Below are 26,570 nucleotides of genomic sequence, written 5' to 3'. Positions count from 1 at the left end.
ATGGGACCACGTGTGCAGGGGAAGGGGACCGCGGCTCGCGCTGATCTGAGGCTGGCGCTGAGGAGCCTCCTGCACACGTGGTCCCATTTCCTTTGCAAGGATCCTGGGCTCGCCCGATGCAAAAAATGCCTAGGTAACATCATCAGTGCTAGAAGGGAGTGGGGGGGGGGGAAGGAGGAGAAAGGAGAAGTTTCTCTTCTCAGAGATGTCTTCTCAGTGGAGCTGTGGCAGCCTGCCTGTCCCTTTCTGACATTTCTGAGAAGAGAAACTTCTCCGGTCGGGCTGTGCCTGTGCGATTGGAGCAACCACGCGGTTTGATGACGTCACCAGCCTCACCAGCCATTAAACCTCACTGCATGTCACTGGCCTGTATTTCTACTGCTGCTGTTAAGATGACATGTGTTCTAATCTCTCCTTTCCAAATTAGACAATAGAACTCAATGATGGCTTAGAAGTTTCTAGGAAAACAAGTCCAAAATAACTCCATGTGGACCATACCTTTTTTCCCCATTTGGATACCAGATGCCAAGCAAAATCATGGTTTGGTGTCTCCTTGCTTCAGGAGATACAGATGGATTGACCTTTATATGTTACGTCCGTATGGGAGATTCCTTCAAGAGGACCTCCAGTAGATGCTCAATGCCCAACACCAAGCAGAGCATGAATGCCCCACCTCCTGCACGAGGCTTGACCAATAATCATCACTGGTGCTTGGTAAGACAGATACTGATGTCAGTAGTCACAGCCTGGGCCCTGTGCAGACACAGGCTGGTTTAGCTCTGGGAATATCATGTCTCCTTCTTGACAGAAACAGTTCATGAGTTTTTGGACAGTAGCTGGCTGTGTGCACTCACAGAAGCAGCATTCATGAATGTGTGAGACTTCAGAGCCTGGCCAAAGACTAATAGAGAAAGTCCCCTGTATTAGTCAGGTCAGGTTCCCAAATGGTGGTAAATGGCTGAGTGCCCTCTGGACTGCCAGAGCGTTTGCTCCATTTGCTTGGCTTCCACTTTCCTCCCCCTCATCAAAGTTGAGGGGAAGAAGAATATAAAACCTCTCACTGTACAGGATGATACGTGGAGTTGAGAGAGCCCAACCTAGAGAATAGCAGGCTTCCATTGAGAAGGGTTGAGGCATGATGAGGTTCTTTTTCCTTGGTCTCTTTGTTTTGGTCCTCTGGGCTCCCACTTATTGGGCTGCCAGACACAAGCCCAAACATCCAGTGGAGGAGCTGAGTTCCTCATTCTCTCCTGATCTAAAGGTGTCAGCCCATCCAGTGAAAAGCCAAAGGCAGCTGACGGAGAATGAGCTAAACCTGGGAAAGGATGTGGAGGAAGGTGAGTCATGGAAAAGGTTGGGCTGGATGGTAGGAACTTTGTTAGGGAAGGGCTTCAGGCAAAAAAAAAAAAGTTGTGAGAAAAATAATGGGGAGGTGAGGTAGGTGACCATGAAGCTTCCTCAGTGTATCACTTCAAACCACCATTTCTAGATAAAGCTACCTTTAAAAGCTACTCTGTTTTCTACTCTGTCCATCCTTCCCGCTCCTCCCCTTTCCTACTCTGGATGTGACCATCTACACTATTCCTTGCTTACTCATCTGTTAAATCTAACAATTAAGACAGCCATATGGTAACAAATGGGAGAGTGATTCCACTTGTAACATAGGGTTAGTTCTACATGTTGCAGCCGGAGGCTTCACAGAATTCCCATGACATTAATTAAAATGTTCATATTTTCTAGTTTTAACTTTAATGCCAGGTGAAAATTAGTGAAAAACTGCCTGCTAATTGCCTTGTGAATAGCATAATTATTAGGGTGAAATTTAAACATATTTTTTAATTTATTTATTTATTTATTTATTATTTATTTATTTATTTATTTATTTATTTATTTATTTATTTATTTATTTACTTACTTATTTACTTACTTACTTATTTATTTATTTATTTATTAAACCAATTTATATAACTGACCAACCCATACACAGTGACTCCATTTAGGATGCATAAAACAGCGTGGCAGTTACTCCTGAGCAAACGTATATAGAATCACACTGTTACTTTCTACTAGTCACATAGGTTTTATTTCTTTAATTATTAGGGTTTTTTCCATTATATTTTTCTAAGTAAAAAGGTACTGCTTTGTCGCATAAAATGAAATGCGAGAAAATGTGTAACCACAAGGAAAAAGAAACTGATGTTGAAGCAATTAAGGAAAGCTATTCATGGTGTTAGAAACACACTATTCATCAGTTAAGTCCCCAGCCCTGGGCAAAGAAAGTAGAAAACATTTTAAAAGAATTTAATTATTGGCAAATTTTGCTGAATAGAATTTACTCGTTACTAAATAATATGCAAAGATATTGGCCAGTTCAGCATGCAGGACACTGTTGGTCCATAGCTCTATATTATGTGGTATATAAGTGCTTCTGTTTTAATTTTACATTCAGTAAATTATGGGGAAACAATCAACATTGAGCAACAGCTGAGCACAGAACCAAAGAAGAGTACAATTCTGGATTTGCTAATCTAATTTTTTTGTTTGTTTTAGAAAAAAAAAAGATCTGGCCTTCTTTCTACATCCCCTTTCAATCAGTGCCTGGCTTGGATTGTTTCTGGATCAGTCCCATCATGTGCGGGACTAATTTAGTAAATAAAGACCAGAAACTTCTTGGGATCAAGATTGCTGGAAAGGTTACAATTTTTGGCCATCAAGTCCAACCTCTACTCAATTCAGAAATAAAATTCAAAGTTTCCCAGACAAATGGCTCTCTAGTCTCTACTTTATTCAGCAAAGAGGATAATTGTCTGGATAATAGAGTCTATTGCCAGCTTCAATAAAAGCCCAGGAGTAAGTTACAAGAACTTTTTAATCCAAATTATATTTTCTTCTAGATCATCTATCCCCAAAATGGCACCAGCCTAACTGGGTAGTGGAAAATCAGAAAAGGCTCTTCTGGATATTATTTGCAATGTCCATGTTCTTCCAAATAAGGACTCTTCAAGTTTTCTTAAAATTCCTGGGATAATTTTGTATAGGCATATTCCTTATGTAAAAAGGAACGATGGGTCTGATGGCATTTTTGAAAGATTCAGGGTTTTTTCATTGAGAGAATTGAAGAATAGCAAGTTCCTCCAGCAATCACCATAACTGTCCCTCCACTCAGAAAAGCAGCACAGCCCCTGATCCAACTCCCAATTTTTGTGTCCATTTTTAGTGATGTCAAAACAATTATTTCCTCTTTATTCATACATTATGTGAAACCAAAACATGTTTTGATAAGTTTTGATTTAATATGTCTGAATCAAAGCAATTGTGTCCTGTAAACTATTATTAACTGTTTATTTATTTATTTTTTAATTCATTTGATTTCTATAACCACCCACCTCAACAAGTGATTCTGGATAGCATATATCAGCGATGGCGAACCTTTTTTGGCTCGCGTGCCACAAGTGGGGGGAGTGCAGGGGGGTAGTGTGCGGGTGTGCCGCACCCATAATGCAATGTGCGACACCCCCAGTGCACATGCGCGCACTACAGGCGCGACCCTTCATTTTTTGCATGCTTTTTTCGCCCTCCCCAGGCTCCAGAGGCTTTATAGGAGCCTGGGGAGGGTGAAAACAGCCTCGCCCGTCCCACCGGAAGCCCTCCGGAGGCCTCAGGGACCTTCAGGATGCTTCCCTGAAGCCTCCAGAGCAGTCAAAATGACCCTCCGAGCAAACCGGACTTCTGGTTTGCTCGGAGGGTCGTTTTGAGTGCTCCAAAGGCTTCAGGGACCTTCAGGAGTCTTCCCTGAAGCTTCCGGAGCAGTCAAAACGAACCTCCGAGCAAACCGGAAGTCAGTTCCCGAACCTTAGGTTTTCCCATAGGGCGGTTTGTTGCGCTCCCGAGGCTTCAGGGAAGCTCATGAAGCCTCCAGAGGGCCTCTGGGGGGGGGAGGCTCTTTTCGCCCTCCCCAGGCTCTTATAAAGCCTCTGGAGCCTGGGGAGGGCAAAAAATGGCTTTAAAAATGGGTGAACTCAGCTGACCAGTGCGCGCATGCGTGCTGGCCAGCTGACAGGCAGCGCCTCGCGTGCCCTGACAAATGTCTCCGCGTGCCATAGGTTCACCCTCACTGGCATATATCATAAAATATAAACACAATTACTATAACTATTAAAACAGTGCAAGATAAATATACTGTATATGATGCCAAGTAAAGCTGTTATTATGGATGTTAAAACAGCCAGGTAACAGGGCCCTTAACATACACAGGGCCCCAGGCCGAGGCACACAACCAAGTCTTAATGACCTTATGAAAGGTCAACAGGATTGGGATTATCTTGATATCTGAAGGGTGAATAATCTAGAGGGCAGGGGCTATGGCAGAGGAGCCATGTCTCCTGGTTCCCACCAGCTGACATTCCTTGACTGACAGGACTTGCAGCATGTCCAACTTCACTGGATAGGTTGAAACAGCTGGAAGGGCAGTCTCCCTTAGTTAACCAGGCCTCAAGCCATTAAGGCTTTGGAGGTGATCACCAGCACTTTGAATTGAATTGTACCTAGAAACACACTATCAACCACACTGTTCATGAAGTAGTGGAGTTACATAGACCCAATGCTTTTTATTACCTCTGCAGACACATTCTCCATCGGTTGAAGTTTCCCAATGCTCTTCAAGATCAGCCCCATGTAGAGCACATTACAGTTGTCCAGGCAAGAGGTCACGAGGGGGAAGAGGAATTGTGAGCAAAGTTATGGCTAAGCGTGATAAGTGCACCCAGCGTCAATGTCACGTAGACAAGATTCACATGTTGGATTCCCATCTCAAACCAATAATGACCAAATTATGTTTTACCAGATCATATTTTATTGCAATACTTGAGTTAGCATAGATACATCATCCTGAGGGCAAGATGCTGGTCTTCTTCTCAGCAAACTGAACGTATGTGTAGCATCCAGTGGCTAACAGCATGACAAGCGTGTTTTGCTTTCTCCATAGAAGTGGGAAAGAAAAAAGTGTTTTTAAGACCAGCCATATTTTCAGAAGTAAAATCAGCTTCCTGCCCCGAATTTCTGTTCCTGTCTGCATAATCAGGTTACTATTTGTTCTGAGCCATTCAGGTTAGGGATGGTGGCGCTTGTAGTCCAACACACACAGAGGACACGAGGCTATATTAACAGAAAGAAAGAAAAAGAACCTTAACTAAATCACATTTTCTTGCTTCTTTTTCTAGAACTCTCCAGATCTGCTGCCACTAAAGTGAAACTTCCTGGTGGAGGGAAGGAGCTGCCTCTGAGAAGAAGGAAGCTTCCCATCCTGAAGAACAGTGCCTTAAAGAGGAAGGTGCCAATTCACCTCCATCAAGATGACCAAACATGGAAAAAAGGAGACAGAGCTAAGAAGGTGAAGGAGTCTGTCGGATTTGGGAAGAAAGTACCGGGTGTTAAGAAAACAGAGAGCAGGAACATATTGCATGCTATACCAGAAGCTACTGGCCTGGAGACTAACAGCAGCCTCGCCCAAGCAAGAAACAGATATGAGCCAGAAGGTATGAGTGAATTACAAGCTGTTAAAGAAAAAAAATCCACCTCTCAGTTAACCTGCAGAACTTCTATTTTCAGCTTGACCTCCTAAATTTAAGATACCAGCAAGCTTATCAGAGGAATAAATCCAACACAATTTAGCGAGATTCACTTCTGAGAAGTTATTGCTAAAGATGATCCCTGTGATTTCCCCATTATCTATAAAGGGGTTCATTTATTATTCAAGACAATGAATTTAGAGAGCTAGTTTTGGGTGGTGATCAAGGCACCAGGCTAGAAACTAGGCGACCATGAGTTCTAGTCCTGCCTTAGACACAAAGCTAGCAAGGTGACTTTGGGCCAGTAATTCTCTCTCAGCTCTAGGAAGCAGGCAAAGGCAAACCGCTTCTGAAATCTTGCCAAGGAAACTGCAGGGACTCGTCTAGGCAGTTGCCAGGAGTCAGTCTCCCCCCCACCTCTCTCACACACACACTCACATCCTGGCATATGATTCCTTATGTTCTCACACATTTGGAACATCAAAAGATTGCATTTTGTGGTCACCCACTCTCTGAATGGCTCTTAATGTTTACAATTAAGATGCTGCCGGATTTCTAATCTGCTTTAATTATTGTGCTTGAATACAAAATCAAAGACTGTTGGTTCTTTGGGATCAATTAGTTGGAAAAGGGGAAATGATTTCATATATCAAGAGTTGCCAGTTGCCTGGCAAGTGGGCAGCTATGTAAATGGAACAAACTAACAAATAAATTAATGAGAGAAGCTTGTTTGTACATGAATCAGAAATAAATTCAACATAGAACCATCACAGCAATGCCTACTTTCTAATGAGAATTTTGCAAGTATGTTTTCTATGAAAAAAAAACCCACCCAGCCAGCAGATACTTTTACTTGGAAGAGCGATTTCCTTGTGGCTGATAGTAAATTGGCAAAGGTTATTTATATATCTATTTTTCTCCAAGGGATTTAAGGAGGCATACATAGCTCGCCTCCTGCCATTCTTTTTCCACAGCAAACCTGTGGGGTTTACTGGCTCAATTGAGTGGGGCGTGGAACCTAACTTTCCCTTCATAGCCCCTTTGAGTCCACCAGGTCAGTGTTAATGTCAGCAACTTTAAGGTGTGTGCATTTAATCTCCCAGAATATTCCTACAAATGATCGCTGGAAAATTCTGGGAATTGAAATCACATCTTAAATATGAGGAGATTGAGAAACGCTGTTCTAAGTGCACATGGCCAATTATTCATCCGCAAACTTGTCTTGATTTTAATAGATGGCTCAGCCTGCATCTTCCAGAAATAATTACTGTGTGCATAACACTTGGTTAGAATTCATATCAATTAGCCTGTACCATTTTGGTAACCGTTAAAACAGCCCAATTAAGTCCAAATCCTTTGGACAACAAGCTGGAAATAATCTCTGCAGATCACAGAAATTTAACAGTGCATGAAGCAGCTCTAAGACTTCAGGGGCCATTTAGAGTGGCTGAGTGGAAGACTGAAGTGAGGAAGTTCATCTGAGTAGGTTTCACTGGGATTCTTCAAGAGCCATGCTGGGCTCATAGAGGAGAATGCCTGTTTAATTACACTCTATGTCCAGGTTGAATAAGGATGACAGTATTTAACTAGCTCTGAGGTCATTCATTAAGTGCTAGGCTCTGTGTCAGCCGGGAAGGGGTTCCAGACATTAGGTTCCAAAATATTGCGATCCGGCTCTGCCTTTCAACGTGTATTTCCTTTTCTACAGGTTTGGTTTTGAATCACGCCACAACAGAATCAGTGCAGGGGGACATTGCCACCCACAAGAAAAAGGCAAGAAAAGGAGATGCCTGCAAATATAAGACTGTGTCTCAGATGGAAACGGGGCAAGCTCTAGACCCTCGGCATAGAAGTGAAAACTGGACATCCTCTTTTTCTGTCTATAGATGTGTCATTCAGACAAAAGAAAGAAGCGACCCTGGATTTCTCCACAGAAATGCCAGTTGGATATTGTTGCAAAAGCAGAACCGCTTCACACCAAGGAAGACCAATAGGTCACCAACAGAAAATGCCCACGGCAATTTCAAGAAAAATGACAACCTCACAGTGACCCGGAAAGAACATGGCCTTCACACTAGGGACAGCATTCATGCTCCAAGAGAGAAAGAGGTTAGGCTTCTCCACAAACATGCCAGCCCACCCCCAAAAGGGAAGTTGCAGGGAATGCCCTCTGCAAATGTCACCGTGAGGCTTCCTGGAGAAAAGCAGGGAACCTTCCAGAAGGTGGGGAAAAAGAGAACTGGCATTCAGGTAGAGCTGGCAAAAGGACTGGTTACTCTGTGTAGCCAGGCTGAAGACAGGAAGGATTCCACAACTTCCTTACGAAATGCTAGTCAGTCCCTTTTGCAGGAAAAGCTCACTTCATCTCTTAGGGTGGCAAGTGGAGCATCCCCAGGAAAAAGACTCAGCAGCAAGCCAAGGAATGCCAGCTGGGCAGCAGAAGACAAGCCCCAGAGCCCTTGCCACAGGAACTCAAGCAGGTCATTACCCATCCAGGAGCCAGGGACTCCCCATAGAAATGTCAGACGGGTCCTGACCAGAATTCAACATAGTCTACAAAGCAAGAATACTGTCCAGGCTCAGCTGGGGAATATCACTCAATCAAAAACTAGGAGAGGACAAAGACCTCATACAAATACCTCCCAAGGAAGGATAGACTCGCCAAAAAAGCAGCCTGCAAAGCCCAAAGAGAGGAAGAAGTCCATCATGCCATCCTTGCCTCCCACTTGCTTGCTGTCTGAACACGCCATCGCCTGTGGGAATGCCCACTTGAAATATGTGCCCAAACTGACTGATTCTGTTCTGAAAACCCTCTACCTGGCAGGTGAATCACTGAAGCATGCATGTACCCAATTTCAAATGTTGAATTTTGTTCTAAGTGCTCCGCTGGATGGAGTCACATATTTAAGCCTGGTTGTGCTAAGTTATAAAATTTTATGCAAAGTGTCCCAAAGGTGCTTTTTCTCCATTCCCCACCATTCTGTTAGAGCTGAAGAAGCTTCTTGGATGAGAAGCGAATAGTCTTCAAAGAAAAACCAGAAGGTCCAGTTGCTTCTTGAAAAAGCACCTTTGGGCCAACCATGATCTGGATGACTGAGAAGCTCCATAGACATTCATGCAAAGTGGGTTCAGCATATTGTGGGTACCTAGCTACTGTGTTTTAGAAAGTCATTAGGTCATCATTTCAGAGATGTTTTTTTACCTAAACAGAGAAACACCATATGTTTACCATATATAGGTAAAAAACAAAAGCACAGTGAGAGTGGGAGGTAGCTTCAAATATCTAAATGCTAGACTTCTCACCATTTCTGACAAGAAAGACAGGTGGCCAGTAATAGGCAAAATGCATCAAAGAGACATTTATTGGAAAATTCACTCTGATGTGTACACTCTTCCATTGTCATTCTGCTATTCAATGCCTAAAGAGTGGGTGGTGTATCACATGAAATGTTGGGAAAACTACCAACAATAGGATGCCATTGGGGCGGGAATCGTGGAGTAATGTAATAGGCTGAAACAGCTTAACAGTGAAATTCCATTGGAATGCCCCCAAAGTTAGTCTCAACCAATAAAATTCTACATGTGATTCTAAAGAAAAAGAAAAAAAGGAAACGATCCTGAATAAAAGAATAAAAAATAAATAAATCCTGAATAAAAGAATTTTAAGGAATGGGCCAGACCAAGCACCAGACAGTCGGTATCAGGCACAACCTGTTCCCAGTGCAGTGCAGTGATTGGCAGATGTTTTTCCTGCTGGCTGGTGACAGGGAGGGCAGCAAAGCAGGAAGAACCAACCAATCACTTTGCCAGTCATGCACTGCATGAACCTAATCAGGGTCGGAGCAGAAAAGAGATCAGCTATGGAGGCAACTCACTTAGTGCCAGTAGAGGTCAAGGATGAGTGAATAGCACCGTCTGCTCAGCCGTAGGAAAAAGCTGAAGGCTGTTCTTGTGAGTTGCTGCATGTGAGTTTGATGGTTAAAAAAACCCAACCCTCTCCCATGAAACTCCTACCCAGTCACCTTCCTTTAGAATCAAATACTCCCTGACTGTAACATGTAGTTCAAGAATTCAAACAGTCTCTAATTAAGACAGTAACCTTTCACATTTCCCTCTCCCCCTCCCCAGAGAATGAAATCAACAACATCCCATCTGGAGTTTTCTTGGGATTACCTAATCTGGAATGGTTGGATCTCAGCAAGAACAAGCTAAAATTGACCCGCCTGCATCCAGAAGCCTTCAAGGTAATTGGAAAGGAAGGGCTATTCGAAATGGAAGGGGAAAATGCCAGGGAGGAGTGAATTTAAGAATTCCTGTATCAAGCGTAGAAAACCCATATGAAGGAATGCAATGGGCAAAGTAAAGCAGAAACTATAGTTAATGGGTAGGTAACAGTTGTAGATGAATAAAATTTGGTAATTTTGCCAGATTTTCTTTCTCTCTTCTGTCCCATTTCTCTCTCACTCTCTGCCATCTCATATCTCTCTGTCTCACTTGCTATGGTATCTCTTCAACCTGTGTGAAATTAGCTCTGCATGAAATGAGGCTGAAGTTTTCAGGCAATGCAGCATTTAGACCAGAGATTTAGTTATGCATTTAATTTATATAGCTACCCATTTCAAACATATGACTCTGCATGGCTAACAGAAAATCAAAACAAGACAAACATGGAAAAACAATAAATAACAATTATAGGAGCTGACATAAAACCAAGAATGCAGTCAACACAACCAAGAGATGGACTCAGGCACACATCTTGGGCCCTGGATTCGGCAACAAAACCAGGTTTTTATAGGGTGTTACATTACAAAAGGACAGCAGGGTCGGAGCACATCTAATCTCTGGGGCAATGATGTTCCAGAGGGCAGGCATCACAACAAAAAAGGCTCTTGTCTGGGGAGGCACCAAGTGACACTCCCTAACAGTCTGGATCTGGAACATGCCTTTCCTGCTGGATCTCACAAGAGGTGGATACAACAGGTAGATATAGGAAAGATGGACCACAAGTAATCCCATCCCATGGTTCTCTGCTCCAGGTTTACATTCAGAGCAAGCCCACTGCTACTGAACCTTATCTTGCCTGTCTGCAATACAGCAATATTGGAATGTTTATTATTTACTTCTCTGCTACTATCTTCCTACACAGAATCTCACCAAACTGAAGCGTCTGAATCTAGATGGGAACCAGCTCACTTCAATCCCAGCCTTGCCAAGTTCATTACATGAACTTAAACTGAATGACAATAATTTAGCAGGACTTCAGAGACAGAGCTTCAGAGGTATGAAACCTCTCATAAACTGCCTTTTCTTAGGATAGCAAAAACAGCAAAAAGTCTTGGGATATGGACAAACTCTGCGTGTAATCAGGAGCCTTCATTTCAAAATGTTAGCCAGAGAGGTTAGTGTACTAATCCACTTATCTGAGAGATTTGTGCAATACTGCCATGTCCTAGACATAATAATGTTTCCTGTTCTCCAGAGTAATGCACTGCACTAAAAAAAATAGGGGTTACAATGGTGTTTCATATATTTTGCTAAAAGTATGCCCCTTAAAATTGCTCAGTTCCTTCATCCCCAGGTTATAAAAAGGAGTGCTGGGACACATAAGGTCCCATGGAACATGGACCCAGTTATGTATTAATCCATGCTTTTTAGCCATGTTTGACAAATCCATGATTGATTGAATTAACACAAGACATTAATTCATAAATCATCATTTACGAACCATAAGTAGGGGCTAGGTTTACATATTAGGTAAGCCACATTAAGGAAATTAGATTATGAATTAGCTTCATGTGGGGATCCAGCCAGCATCTAGCTCCAAACTCTGGTTGTTGTTGATTTTGAGTTTTTGAAGTATAAAGAAATACAGAAGCAGTGATCCATCCTTGCATCCATCTATCTATTTTCTAGATGTATTTGAACTACAACTACCAGAAGTTCTAGTTGCATTAGAGATGTGATAGGGGACAAATGACAACATGGGTATGACAGTATCACTACACTGTTGCTTTAAATTGCATCAGGCATTGGGAGCAAGTACATAATGGTGACCTTCATAATTTTTTGTAGATGCTGCTATTTGATGATAGGTTATATAGTTCAATGCACCCGGAGGGTAGGACATTAAGGAAAAAATAACTGTTCTGCAGTTTTACACATTACGCAACACATGTGCTACCAAGATGTAGACAGTAGAACAATTATATAATAGGACTTGCCATTATTATACATGAACTCATTTTGCTAACAGCATCCATGTGTCTAAATATCTGAAACCGCTGAACAGTCAAATAAAACTCTGAGTAAAATGAGTAGAATGCCATTGACTTGGGCAGGCACACAAAAGGTATTTCCTCAATTGAAAATTGAAAGCCAGAATACGGACTTATCTGGTATACATATTTATTTATGACATTTCTTTGTTATTATGTTCCACATCTACAGTATGGTACAGTATGATAGGTTCAGGGACCTTAGTCCAATGCTTTAATCACAAAGTCACGTTGTCTGTCTTTTTATTACAATGTACCCTTTCACCCAAGCAGTGTTAAGTAGGGGTTTCCAGTCAATCCAGAATTAAGACAGTATTTGTTTTCTCCTTCTTCTATGACCTCCCATTTGTTTTCTCCTTCTTCTATGACCTCCCATGTTGGATGTGCAGCTTGCTTTCTGAGCAGCTTGTTACCAGTTGATAAATAGTATGTAAACAGGAAGCTGACACATACACTGGACCTACTGCAAGCAAATTCTGTTATGTTTGCACTTAACAGAGGCCCCTTGTTTCTATCTCCTCTCTGAGGATAAAATATGGTCTAATAGTTCCTATTTCATATTTCCTTCTGGAAATGGGGCTTATGTACACAGCAAGATTGCCGTTTGTAGGACTTAGATTTTTTTTTCATTTCTTGCTTAAAATTGCCAGGTCCTTTGTTACAAAATTGGAATTACCAAGACCAGGAATGTTAGCTTTTCCTTTTTAACCTTCTTCTAAAAGATTTTCCAGTTGTGGGTTAAGTAACAGTTGAGTAGTTTTTTCCCTCTCTTTGCCAAATTTTTGTAGGTTACATAGAAAATGATGCACGCAAAAGCAGGGCCCATGAAGAGCTATCAAGTCCAACCCTTGGAATCCAGTGCAGAAACTTAAAATTAAAGCATCCCTAATAAATGGCTTCTAGCTTCCACTTAAACACATCAGAAGAAGGAGAATTTATTATGTCTGAACATTTAGTCCCAGTGCTGAATTGCTATTGTTTCCCTTTCAAAATCTGCCTCTGTATAACTGAAATCTATTATCCCATGTCTGGAAAGATGGAGAATAAGATTTGACTTTCTTCAATTTGAAGTTTTCTAAGACATTTACAGACCTATCATCTCCTCTCTCAGTCCTTTCTTCTAAAATAAGGGGGAAAGATACCAATTCTTTTATAAAATCTACTTCAAATTGACTGTCTCAAGGGTGTTTTTTCAAAAGGCAGCTGGACTATGTTTTTTCTTTGAGGAACAAGATTGTCACTTCTCATCCAAAGACCTTCATCCATTGGAACTGATGAAGCTTCTTGGATGAGAAGCGAAATGTCTTCTTCCTCAGGGGAAAAACAAGTGACAATCTTGTTCCTCAAGGAAAAAACATAGTCCAGCTGCCTTTTGAAAAAGCACCCTTGAGACAGTCAATTTGAAGTAGATTTTATAAAAGAATTGGTATCTTTCCCCCTTATTTTAGAAGAAAGGATTGAGTGCATGGGTTGAATGCATCTCTTTGAGGCTTCATGAGCACATCTATTTTCTTGGCAGCAATACGGAAGTGATTTGCCACAGCCTGCTTCCAACAGGCTGTAGGTTAAATTAGAAAGTGCTTTTTGCATTTTCCAATTTAACCTACAGCTCAAAACTTTTCTTGCTGTTTTTTACACTAATCTGGCCTGCCTCCGCTAAGCTTTTCAAAATCAGTCAAAGCGGCCCAGTAATGTTATGCAAATTTTACCATTTAGCTGGACCAACTTTTTATAATTGGTGTATATCCATGCAATGCTTGAATTACAACCTTACCTTTTGTGTTAGCCTTTTAAGTTACTGATTTCAGGAGGCTGTGGGAGCATGGAATTTGATTTGGCTTAATGTGGAGGTTGGGAATCAGCAATGTCTTTTATACCGTATTCTATTTATCACTGCCATTCTAGCACTGAGCAGCATTTTGTAAAATAGCAATAGCATTAGCATTTAGACTTATATTCCGCTTCATAGTGCTTTGCAGCCCTCTCTAAGCAGTCAGCATATTGCCCCCAATAATCTGGATCCTCATTTGATCCATCGCGGAAGGATGGAAGGATGAGTCAGCCTTGAGCCTGGTGAGATTCGATTTGCCAAACTGCTGGCAGCCGGTGATCAGCAGAAGTAGCCTGCAGTACTGCACTCTAACCACTGGGCCACCACGGCTCTATATTACAGCTCTATATTACAGCTTGTTTTCCACCTGATCTGTGTATTTTCAAAAAAGTGGTTCTACCTAGTCCTGAGAGGCATTCATTGTCTCTGTCCCTTTCTTCCACAGGCCTCTTCAAGCTGCTCACCTTGGAGCTAGAAGGAAACCAGCTGCATGATGGCAACGTTCCCCCTACTGCTTTCAGGGCCCTGGGCAGGCTTATCTATCTGAGACTAGGCCGGAATCATTTTTGGACTATCCCATCAGGTTTGCCTGCATCTTTGCAGGTGAGCAGATTACCTTTAATTTAGATCAGAATGTAACTCCTGACGCAGACTTTCTCAAGCTGGTATGCTTCCAGATATGCAGAACTGCAATCTCCAATGTGCAGGTTGGAGGTGATAGGAGTTGTAGCCCAACAGCTGTAATTGATGTACTGCCAACTCTTGGTTTGGAAAATATTGACCACCTAGCCCAGGCTAGAAACAGAATCTGGAGGTTCAGTGATTCATCATGTCAGCTCTGAAAAGCTGGAGGTGGTTGTTCAGGAATTTTTTGGTAATTATTAAGGCTGTCCTTCTCACTTGTAAGCTGCCAGGGCACATCTTCATACTCCTCTGTTTGAAAAAAAAAACTTACCCAAATCTGATTTAAAGAAAGAGAGCAATAAGAGGATAAAGCAGGGAGATGTTGTGGTCTGCCGGTGGTTTGCAGAGCTGGCAGCAGAGTCGGACAGTGAGGAGGTTGGGGAGGAGCATGGGCCAGTCCTGGAGTCTGGGGAAGGCTTGGATGAGGGCTCTGCATTGGAAGCAGAGATGGGGCCAGGGCCATCTGGAAGTTATGTGCTGCCTCCAGAGCCTCCAGAGCTGGACATCAGCAAGGAGAGGAACAGGGGAGCCTGTTCCCAGTGTGCGCATGTGCAGAGCTATCAGAAGGCAAGAACAGTTAAGACAGAAGGGACGACTTGGGATTAAGGCTTGGAGGTGATTGGCCCCTCCCATAGGACATAAAGGAGGAGCAAAGGCATGTGAGCCTTTGCAGGAAGCAACTTCGTTCATGCTGGTCGGTTTACATTCTGAAGCTCCGTTTTGACTCTTTGCTCCATGTGCTTTGCAAAGCTAATTGCCAATTAAGTCTTTGGCAGTGTTTCCTGGAAGATAAAGGTGGGTGCTTATCAGCCTTATCCCAAAAGCTTACTGTCAGATTCTTTACAAACTATTTGGGACTCCTTATAGGCTGTGAATGAACATAATTCATAGCCTTTGAAATAAAAAAGAGGATAGGGGACTGAGTGTCTGCTTTTTACTGTATCAGGAAGCCTAGGTCAGAACAGGAGATGACTTTATGTTACCGTCTGCATTCCTATCTATATATCACTTTGAGCTCCCTTCAGAAATAGATCAATGCTAGCCTCATTTAACCTGTCTCCCTCTGTGCTTGATAGCTGGCAAGGTGGAGGAGGTGCTCTCTATGGATTCTACCTCAATGACATATCTATCTCAGCTAATGAGGCAGAGCAGATTGGGAAGCAGGATAGGAGAGGCAGGGGGAAGACGGTGGCTGAAATGCTTCTGGTTGTGTCTGGATCATCCCATCTGCTTCCAGGAGCTGCATCTAGATTCCAATCGCATTGAGGAGGTGACTGAGGGTGTCCTCAACAGAACCCCGAATCTCACTGTGCTGGTTTTGAGCAACAATAAACTGGAAGAGGATCGTATTGTTCCACGTGCCTGGATTGACCTCCTGTGAGTAACACAGTATTTCCATTCCTAGGAAACAGCTGAAACCTTTGGGCTAGGATTGCCAGTCATGCCCACTTGCAAGTGTGATGATAATCAGAAATTCAAGACTGTCTGTTCTTTTCTTTGAAGGCAAAAGTAACTACTGTAAATTTCTGCCTGTTCTACAGCTATTAAAGGCCTAGGCGCCCTGCCAGGAAAAGAACAGCTAATGCACACACTTTTTGTCAAGATCCACCAGGAAACTTTTCCCCATAAGAATGACTCAGTTTCTTCCAGTATAACATGATAAAAGAGGTTGCATCATTAGTCTCAGGAGGAGGATTAAGGAAGGGGATGACAAAAGCAGTGTTACATCACTCCTCTTCTATATGCGAACTTGTGACACTTTACGCATGTAGACAAGTGGCTGAGCTTCTGTGACGCAGATGTCATCATTTTGACAAAAGCTCATTTGGATAAAAGCTTTGGATGTTGCAGAAGCAGAACAAACATTTGTGAAAATGGGACTTTCCAGCAATCCCCTTTTTTTCTGTGCAAAAGTAATGGTGGGGGAGCTCATTACTCCAAGAGTAGGAACCAGAGGTGAGTTGCTCCCGGTTTGGCCCAGATTGGCTGAACCGGTAGTGGTGGCGGGGGGAGGCTCCGACCACCTGCCTGGAAGCTTCTGCGCACGAGCAAACCGGTAGTGCCGGGATTTGAAACCCACCTCTGGTAGGAACAGTTCAGGACAGAACCTTGACCAAGTGATAGTCTCGGTACCCTCTTCTGGGTCAACTGGAGGAAATGCAGCTCGGCTCCTAACGCTTGATGAAATGCACAAACATCTCCACTTTGAGATCAACGGAAGTAGAGGTGTTTGTACATTGATGGCAGAATGACCTTTGAAGGATGGAGCAGTGGTGGAAATGGGAGCAGTCTGCAAGTGCCCCAGTTTAAATTCACTACCTTTCTTTCAAGAGAGGATCAGTAAAATAGTCATTCATTTTCTGAATTGACAATTAGAATGAAAAATTACACTAGATTTAATAACATAATGTAACAGGAAACATAGCATAACATAACTTCATAACATGACACATTACAACAAGAGTACTCCATCGTGTTATGGTACATTATGTCATGTTACATTAAGTTATGTCAGTGACGTACGGTGAGGTTAATGGCTGGTGAGGCTGGTGACGTCATCAGGAAGGCGGGGAATGGGACCACATGTGCTGGAGGCACACATTTCTGCCTCCGCCCTCCGCAGCTCCTGGGCGCGCACGGACGGAGGTAGGCAGAATGGCGCCAAGCCAGTCCGGCGGGCGAGCGACCGAGGATCAGGCTGCCTCGCTTGCTCTTTCGTCCACCTGGATCGCCTCGGTGTCGCTGTGGCTACCTCCGTCTGTGCGCGCCCGGGAGCTGCGGAGGGCGGAGGCAGAAATGTCGCCGTTTCCGGATGACGAAGGCACAAAAGCGACTGTCGATTGTCGCTTTCGTGCCTTCGTCATCCGGGAGCGCTGACAACATTTCTGCTTCCGCCCTCCGCAGCTCCCGGGCGTGCAAGGAAGGATGTATAATATTATAATATTATATATATATATATATATATATATATATATATATATATATATATATATATATATATATATATATATATATATATATATATATATATATATATATATATATATATATATATATATATATATATATATATATATATATATATATATATATATATATATATATATATATATATATATATATATATATATATATATATAGTATATAATATTATATACTATTATTTCATGAAGAGAGGTGAGGCCCTGCCTCCCTTGCCTCCCCTGACCGCACGTCCCTGTTAAACTAAGGTCAAAGATGCGAGCCTTGTTACCATGTAGGTAGGTTATTGCCCTTCTCACTTGTTGCACTGAGTAAAATGCTGCTGGTTTCTTTGACTTGATAGCTCTGTTCAATTAAGTCTGACCTTAGACAGCAATGCTTTTTGTGGATCGTATGTTTTAATTTAATTTTAATTTAAAATTTAATTTAACATATAAGCTGCCTAACTCTGGGTGGCATACCATATTCAAAATTTAAAATGAAACATTCCATAGAATACGAAAGAATGTCTGGCAAACACACACATCCCTCATCATGCAAACTAGGCATCCCAGAGAGATCTGCCACCCACCGCGGTCAAAGCCTGGGAAAAGAGCTGGGTCTTAAGGACTCCACTAAATAAGATCAGGCAGAGCCTTATGGGTCTCTGGAGGGATATCATTCCAGAGGGTAGGTGGCTATGATGGGGAAGGCCTGCTTTATGGATCCCATCAGGAGGCATTGCTTAGTTGATGGGCCCCAGAGCATGCAGAATCTGCTAGGATGGCCAGCAGCTATGGAAGACAGGTGGGCTCTGAAGAAACAAGACCTTCTGCCATGAAGGGCTATAATAGGTGATTACCAGCACCTTAAATTTCACCCTGAACCCTACCAGGGGCCAGTGCAGTTCTTAGACAGAGGTGTTACTTGGGCCTACTGAGGCATAACTACCCCTGTCCCCTATTGTGGTCCAGCTGCAGTTTCTGAAAGGTCTTCACAGCAATCCCACGTAAAACATCACAACAATCCAAAAGTGAGATGATTAAAAACATGTTGTTCTACAAAAACAAATTAAAACTCATATTGTAGCACACATCACCAAGATGTGTGTGTTTTGGCAATGCTTGGGGTGTGTGCGTGTGTTCTCTGATACAGTTTTTGTGCCAGCAGCCTCCCTTAGCTCATTTGACCACATGGTCCTCCTGTCAGAAAGCATAATTAAAGCTGTTTCACTCTGCCTTGATTTTGTAAAGCAGTACCACATTGCCAGATTTGATTGCCTGCATTATGATGTCACATCAGCCCAGTGCAGGACAGGACTGCTAATGGAAGAAGGCTTACGTTTGTAAAAAAAATAAATAAATATTTCCCTTACACAGAATGCTGTATACTGCATATTGCAACCCAGCTGCAGATCAACTACAAAGAGACAATAAACAGCATTCAAGAGAAGCAAGTGAGAGGGCTTAGCTTAGCAGTTTACATAAACACTCACATCCACTTTTTAAAACCATTGTTTGTAGACATCAAATCGGCATAACTCTGCTTTGTCTCGACTAAGTGTAGAACTGTTCCGTGGCTGGGATTCTACTGATAGTTCGTTTTAAAGTCGCAAAAAGTCCATTATTGTGATGCAGCAGCCTGCCTTTCGAAAGGACGTTATGTCACAATGACTGTGGAAAAGAGCTTTTGCAATGCATCTCCATAAAGTCTAATGGCCATACCAGATGTGGCTCCGAATCCACTTGGGAAGCTGACTGACCCCCAACCCCCACTCCTGCCCTGATTAGTGGAAGGAAACGTTGGGTGTTTTCCATAGCCTTGGCCAGGATGCAGGGACAGAGTTTGGTTTCTGTTCTTTTCTTTTTATTTTGCCCCTTTGAGGATGAGTAAAATGTCATATGTACAGGATAGAAAAAAAAACAAAACCCATCCCTAAGGCAGATTTAAAAAGATCTTGCTCTCTGCATCTAATGGTGCCAGTGTCCGTTCTGCCTTGCTTCTAGTTGCACAGATCAGAGGTGGGTTGCTACCAGTTCGGCCCGGTTCGATGGAACCGGTAGTGGAATTCAGGCATGGGTTACAGGACCGGCAGCAACCCAGGCCTGCCACGCCCACGAACAGTTCCCTCACCACTGCTGATTTCGCTGCCATGTTGGATTTTAGTGACTGCGCCTGCGCAGTTTACTGAAAATTGTTCTGCGCATGCGTTGCATGTAGGTTGCAAACTGGTAGTAAAACCGGCAGCAACCCACCCCTGGCACAGACCCATCTCGAGCTCTTCTTCTCGGTCATAGAGCGTGACTAAATATCTGGATATGTTTTTTATTTCCGGAGAAATGTGGTTTACAATCCTGATGGCCCCTTGTCTTTGTTTCACTTCCAGGAAACTGGAGGCACTAGATTTGTCTCACAACCGCTTAGTACACGTGCCCTCATTTCTGCCTCGATGTTTGAAACAGCTGACTTTGCATCACAACCGCATTGAACGTATCCCCGGCTACGTTTTCGCTCATATGAAGCCTGGCCTGGAATTCCTGCATCTCTCCCACAATGTGTTGCAGGATGATGGCGTCCAGGCCGTCTCTTTCTTAGGGCTCTACCATTCGCTTGCCGAGCTGCTCTTGGACAACAATCAGTTCCAGGCCATCCCGCGTGGCATCATCAACTTAAAGGGCTTGCAGGTTCTACGGCTGAGCCACAACCGCATCCGGTAAAGGGATTCTGTTCTGCTCTTGGTCACCTTTGAGGAAGGGTAATCGGAGTACTGAAGGAAGAGCCTGTGTCTTGCATGTCTCTACCCTTCTAGTAGAAGGAGCTCTTGGAGAGAGGCAATTGGGTTTGATCCCATGTTCCAGGACCATATGCCCCAATACTCATTATTAGCCAAGGGCTTAGGTCTCTTCAAATCATAATGCACATGTTGCTTGGCTGAGGGAGGTCGAGACTCTTAAAGCAGTGGTTCTTAAATTGGAGGTTAATTGAACGGGCTAATTGCAAGATTCTTAAACAAGGGGGTAATTTGGGCATATTTTTTTGGGGGGGGTATTATTGTTTGTATGTCTAGAACCTGGTTTGGGGCTGGAGCTGCCAAGATGTTTCTGTAAAATAAGGATCCTTTTTTTGTGGGAGAAATCATATTATTGGAGACTAGGAAAAGAGGCATTTGAGAGAGACAGTGGAAGAAATATTGCCTTAGACCAGGGTTGTCAAACTGGCGGCCCGTGGGCCGGATTGAGTCATGCTCAGGCCATGCCCACCTCAGCTCCATGAATGGGAAAACATTGTGAAATGTCACATGATGGCAACGTGACATGGCGAGTTTGACATCCGTGCCTTAGAAAAAAACAGCAAGTATTCATCTCAATATTAGATGCCTTCAAAAGATTGAATCCATTCTTACCATGCACAACGAAGGCTATGCTTGTAAGCATGTTTGGCCAACTCTTTCCCTGAATGCAAAAAGAAATAGGTGGCGAAAAAATGAAAATGAAAAAATGAAAGGGGCTATACAGCTCTCCGCTGGCCATCCCTGTTTTATGCCCACCATTCCCAAATGCTGAGGAATCCCAGGTTCACTCTTAATAAAGGTCACTTCTCTATAGGAAAGAATGCTAGTGATTGGACATTTCTGCTTCATATCGATTTATTTATGCATGCATCCAGTAAGCAAGTAGTATACAAGTTACTTTTCAAGCAGCATCAGTCTCCTCAAAACCTTAAGTGGGTGCTCAAGCAGTTCCAAGCCTGTATTATACCTACGAGGCATAAACAAAACAGCTCTTGTTAAATTCTTTCAAAGTGTATTGCTGCAGCAAACTCAATTTAGAGGCAGGAAATGTGCTCATTCTTTCTTACTTAGCAAGAGGTCCCAAGGAAAAGAGATGAAGTTGTTATGCTGGACTTCCTAATTCTTTGCTGCAATATAATCTTGCTTGCCTCTCTCTTGTTGGTATCCGGGTGGTCACAGTGGAAAGTTTGAACATTCCTACTTTGGCCTAATCCAGGAAGAGTTAAAGGGAGCCTTATACAAAAAAACTCAAAAGTAGCATCTTATGGAAAAGTAGATTCCCAGCAGCTGTACCTTGTTCTAAGATGAGCTGGGATGTGTCAGCCAGTCCAGTCTCACTAACTTGTGATTAAGAGGCCTTATCTAATTCAGACTTCCAATTTTTGAAAAGGCTTTAAACTTGCTCCACATTAAAGGACTACGGTGATAAGTGTTGTGGCCCACCAGATTCGGACAGTGAGGAGGTGGGGGAAGAACTTGGGCCAATCCTGGAGTCTGGGGAAGGCTGAGGAGTGCTCTGCATCAGAGGCAGAGATGGGGCCAGGGCTGTCTGACAGTTATCAGCTGTCTTCGGAGTCAGATATCAGAGAGGTGCGAGAGCAGCTGGAGCCTGTTCCCGGTGTGCGCATGCGCAGAGTTGCCAGACGAAGGGAACAGCTAAGGAACAAGGGTCGACTTGGGAGTAAGGCCACAGGTGGATGATGAATGGCCCCTCCCATAGGGAATAAAAGAGGAGCGAAAGGGGAGGGGTATTTGCAGGAGGCAATTAGTTCGTTCCTGCATTCTTGCCAAGTATTGTGGCATCTGAAAGATATCGGCCTGGCCTCTCTCCAAGCCTGATAAAGGTCGATAATTGTGAACTATCTTGAAAGACTTCAGGTCAGGATTTTGCTGGAGAGGAATTCACTGTAAATTAAATAAAAGGGGTTTATCGAGACAAGGACTCGGCTTCGTGCTGCTGGGGGAAGCCTAGGTCAAAACAATAAGTTACAGAAAGTACTGTGAAACTCTCAATGAGTCCTTTTTATATATTTTATGTATTCTTATTCTTTCTTTCTGGTAGGCATGTGCCCCTGAACTCTGTCTGTGACACAAGAGTGTCAGAAGACTCGAACATTGTGTCTGTGCACTTGGAGAACAATTTGATTGATCGCCGCCGTGTCCCTCCCACAGCCTTCTCCTGTATCAAAGCCTATCACAGTGTGATACTGAGACCACAACAGAATGAAGAGGATTACTAAACTAGTGGAAATTAGACCAACAGCACTGAAGTAGCCTCAGATTTAGTATGGGAAGAAAGCCCCCCCCCCAACATGAAGGTGGGCGATGACTAGAGAAGAAGTCAGGATTATTATGTTACTAAAATAATAAGAAAAGATGCATCTACCTACGTCTCCTCTTCTTTACAATCAATTCTACATGCCTCCCACCCCCTGTACTCTATTTTTTAAAAATCCAATTTATTGGATTAAAAAAACTTTTTTTTTGTGAGTCCTGGGAATATAGTTTTTTTAAAAAAAGAAACACCTATATAAAAGACCAGACAAGCATCCAGGTACCTTAGATCTTTTACTTTATGTTTATAATGAAACAGATACACTTCAGTAATACAATAATAAACAATAATAAAGGATACCAAGAAAAGAATATTTGAGATCCAGAAAAGGGAGAGATAGACAAAAAGTAAGCTATTAGAAAATAATTTGATAATAATCACATTAAAATAATCACATTAAAATAACAGTCCCTTTCTGGGAGAGGGGGCGGTTTAGAAATCCAAGAAATAAATAAAATAAAATAAATAAACAGCCAATCTGTTAATAAAACAATCTATAATTGATAGGTGCACCAAGACTTTTTAATGCTAATTTCTCAGAGATTGCAATTTGCCACTTTTTGAAATACTTTGATCCAAAGAAAAATGGATTCACAGTTTAACAAGAATAAATATGACAGGGAAAGATAAGAAATCAAATTAATATCTTGTTGTTGCAGTTGTTTATGTGTCCTGAGGCTTATGGAAGAGAAACCTGCAATAGGAATAATTGTCCAAGATGGTTTAATTGTTTTCCCACTTTTCTTTTAAAACAAGATATATAGCTAAACCTATTACCAGCAATTTAACAGACTTTGGTTTAGCAACCTTTGGATGAATTTCTCAAAATGTGTTGAAAGCAGAAAGCTGCTGCTGTTGGCACTGCCTGGTGCCCAGTAGGCTGCTTATTCTACCCTCTCTTGGTTGGCATTGATAGCTCCTCCGATCCATGGAACAGCTCAATTGTGCAATCATTCCAGCTCTGGTGCTTCTAGGTACTGATCCTCACTCACCATATGGCCTCTTGGCTGTAGTTCATTTTTGGCATGCTACCCTGCCACATGTGTGATCACCCATGTTGCTTCTTGCTCTCCAGCTGCAACTCAAGTTCCCTCCTTTCTTCTTCTTCTTTTAATATACCCCTGTCCTTTTGGGGCCCCCAAATTAACATTTAATGGACATTTGGATTCAATGGACATTTCTCCCCACACCCCACTCCACCCCATTAGTCCATTACATCAAGGGCTTGGTATAATGTAATTTGAATGGGAGTAATATAATTTGTGAATTGTTTTTTATGGCCAATTCTTGATGAATCATCGAAACAGATTAGAAGGGGCTTTCATGCTCTAAAGAGTTTCAAGCTGACTCATCAGGTTCATTTCCCAAATCCTCTTTTCGTACTTTTTGCAGACTTTCAAGGCAGCCTGTCATATTTGATATAAGATTTCTGCATGAAGGCAAATGTTCCCTTTGATTTGAAATGGTGGCCATAGGCCACTCACACAGAGTCTGTTTTGCTGACTGCGTTCCAATAGTAGTTTGCACAAGGATTTGTTTTGATTTATCATTTGTATGCTGCTGATTTTTTTAAAAAAAAGATTAACTATCTGTTGCTTATTCATTTTCACTTCACCCCAAGTTCTTTTGTCAGAAACTCCTGATTCTATTGCCTTACTCACTCAAATCTAGATGTATACATATAAGTTGAATTCACTTTTTATTTTCTCCATGCAAACAGATTTTTATAATTAAATGCTTGATGTCTACTTTACTAGCCTAGTAATAGAACGTGTTTAATTGAAATAATATGTCCAAGGAGCTTCTCAGTCATCCAGGTCATGGTTGTCCCAAAGATACTTTTTCAAAAGACAACTGGACTTTCTGGATTTTATTTGAAGATGTTTTGCTTCTCATCCAAGAAGCTTCTTCAGCTCTGAAGAAAAATCAGAAAGTCCAACTGCCTCCTGAAAAAGCACATTTGCGATGTACAACTGTTGTTACTGTACAAATAGACTGGTCATTGCAACTAAGTGCCTTTCATAGGTATTGGACAATTTTGCTCATCCACAGCTAACAGGATGCAAGTTATGATCTAACATCCGCAATTTGCAAACATTCAATTAATTTGAAATTCGGTTTGGGAAAAGCTGAGATAGACCATATTAGATGCTATCAAATGGTAGTGAATAGGAAGTGAATGAAGTGTGTGTGTGTGTGTGTGTGTGTATGTGTGTGCGCCTGCACGTGTGTATATTCAGGTACACTTTATCTTGAAAGATCAAAGCTGTTTGGAAGTCAATGGTTTGGTTTAATTTAATTTCTCATGTTAGCAACATTCCCAAAAGGCATTTTTGCTCAAAGCAGCAATCATTTTGAATAATTGTTCATATGACGTCATGTTCATCTACAGTGTAATTGATGTTAGATTTTTCCTGTATTTCTTCACTGAAACAGCAAACTCACTCTCTCCCTCTCCCTCTCCCTCTCCCTCCCTCCCTCCCTCTCTCCCTCCCTCTCTTTCTCTCTCTCTCTCTCTCATGATTTCAATTTGTAAAATAAAAAAACACCCCAATAAAAGCTTAGCTGGGGTTTATTTTATCTAGGAATTTTACAGGTAGTTCTATGCCACTCCAAGACCAGTTTAGTGGTGTGTTTAAGGCACCAGGCTAGAAACCAGGAAATTGAGAGTTCTAGTCTTGCCTTAGGCACAAAGGCAGCTGGGTGACTTTGGGCCAGTCACTTTCAGCCTCAGCCCTAGGAAGCAGGCAATGGTAAACCACTTCTGAAAAACCTTGCCAAGAAAACTGCAATTGTCCAAGCAGTTGCCAGGATCAAAAACCAACTCCAAGGCAGAATGGCAATAATTTAAAAAGCCATCTTAGTTACTGGCTAAGGGGTTTCATTCACTGCATTTTTATTGTTACAGGCAGTCCTTGGCAATTGAACCCAAAATTTCTGATGCTAAGCAAAAGAGTTAAGTGAGTTTTGCCCCATTTTAGGACCTTTCTTGCCGCAGTTGTTAAGTGAACCACTGTAATTATTCAGTTAGCAACATGAGTGCTTGACATTGCTTGTCACAATCACATCACCCCAGGACACTACAAACATCATAAATAGGAGCTCGTTGCCAAGTGTCTGAATTTTAATCCCACAATCGTGGGAATGCTGCAATGGTTGTAAGTGGGAAAAACAATTCTAAGTCACTTTTTTCAGTGCTGTTGTTTAAAGGGTCACTAAATGGATGGTTGTAAGGTGAGGACTTCCTGTTTCGTGTATTACAAGGGCTGTTTTCAAGTGTGGCTGCTCATTGACAGTTTCTGCTTCTCCTTACTTGTTATCCTGTCATCCTGCTTCCAACCATACCTTTCTCCATCCTTGGAGCATCTCAGCCAGGTTGCAGGGATGAAGATGATGACAGGTAGCTAAACCAATCATGCCAAGCACTTGCGTACACCCCCCCTCCCCTTCCCCCAGAGCAGCTCATTATTATTCCTCCCTGAAAGGGATGATTAGTAGGAGAGGAAATGAAGAGAGGGAAATCCATTAACCACCTTCCTGATTCTGCACTAGAACTTTCAGCAGCAGCATTGCCAAGCGTGGCCAGCGAGTCGGGCTTAGCAGATGGCATTGCAACCAATGGCCAGCTTTCTTTTCTTCTGGCTGGAGGGATCTCTGGCTGTGTCTCCCCCCCCCCCCCCTGAGTTCTTTAATGCTGAAAGTTTCCAAAACATTTCTCAAAGCTTCCATTTTTACCCATCTCACAAAGAAACACATCTAAAACACCACTTTGTAAGGATTCGGTTTCAGCTTAATCATTTGATTACTTGGCAATCTTACCAAGAGTGGAACTAATATGTGAGATCTATCTCTGGTTCTTTTACACGAAGGAATACCCTTCATTGGTTTTGAATGACACCCACCCCCCCATAGCTTAAAATGTGCATTTCCCCTCTGAAAGATTGCAACCAGAATTCCTAGAGCTGAAAAAGAGAGATGTAGTGATCCCCAATCTAACCTCTTGACTAGATTTAGTCTTCTTTCTTTCTTTCTTTCTTTCTTTTCTTTTCTTTTCTTTTCTTTTCTTTTCTTTTCTTTCTCCCTCCCTCCCTTCCCAGTTGCAGAAAATCAATAATTCTTATGGCCA

At 42.4% G+C, this 26,570-nt stretch overlaps 1 protein-coding gene across 1 annotated transcript; it reads left to right on the top strand.

The window, feature by feature from the left end:
• The first annotated feature begins 1,105 nt into the window (after positions 1-1,105).
• On the top strand, positions 1,106-22,786 carry LOC309382659 (uncharacterized protein). The gene is made up of 9 exons (XM_081934381.1): positions 1,106-1,337; positions 5,220-5,534; positions 7,276-8,391; positions 9,696-9,811; positions 10,714-10,846; positions 14,119-14,276; positions 15,595-15,734; positions 19,705-20,031; positions 22,172-22,786. The coding sequence occupies exons 1-9, from the start codon at positions 1,136-1,138 to the stop codon at positions 22,347-22,349; spliced, it is 2,685 nt and encodes an 894-aa protein (XP_081790507.1). The 5' UTR covers positions 1,106-1,135; the 3' UTR covers positions 22,350-22,786.
• The last annotated feature ends 3,784 nt before the right edge of the window (positions 22,787-26,570 follow it).

Source organism: Natrix helvetica (genome assembly GCF_964273705.1).
Source record: "Natrix helvetica genome assembly, chromosome: 1".
NCBI lineage: Eukaryota > Metazoa > Chordata > Lepidosauria > Squamata > Natricidae > Natrix > Natrix helvetica.
Note: the sequence above shows the minus strand (reverse complement) of the source record. Positions and strands in the feature narration are given on the sequence as shown.

Coding starts and splice junctions, on each gene's coding strand:
- LOC309382659 (XM_081934381.1), top strand. CDS start 1,136: ATGATGAGGTTCTTTTTCCTTGGTCTCTTTGTTTTGGTCCTCTGGGCT. Junction 5,535..7,275: donor AAACAGATATGAGCCAGAAG/GTATGAGTGAAT, acceptor CCTTTTCTACAG/GTTTGGTTTTGAATCACGCC. Junction 10,847..14,118: donor TCAGAGACAGAGCTTCAGAG/GTATGAAACCTC, acceptor TTTCTTCCACAG/GCCTCTTCAAGCTGCTCACC.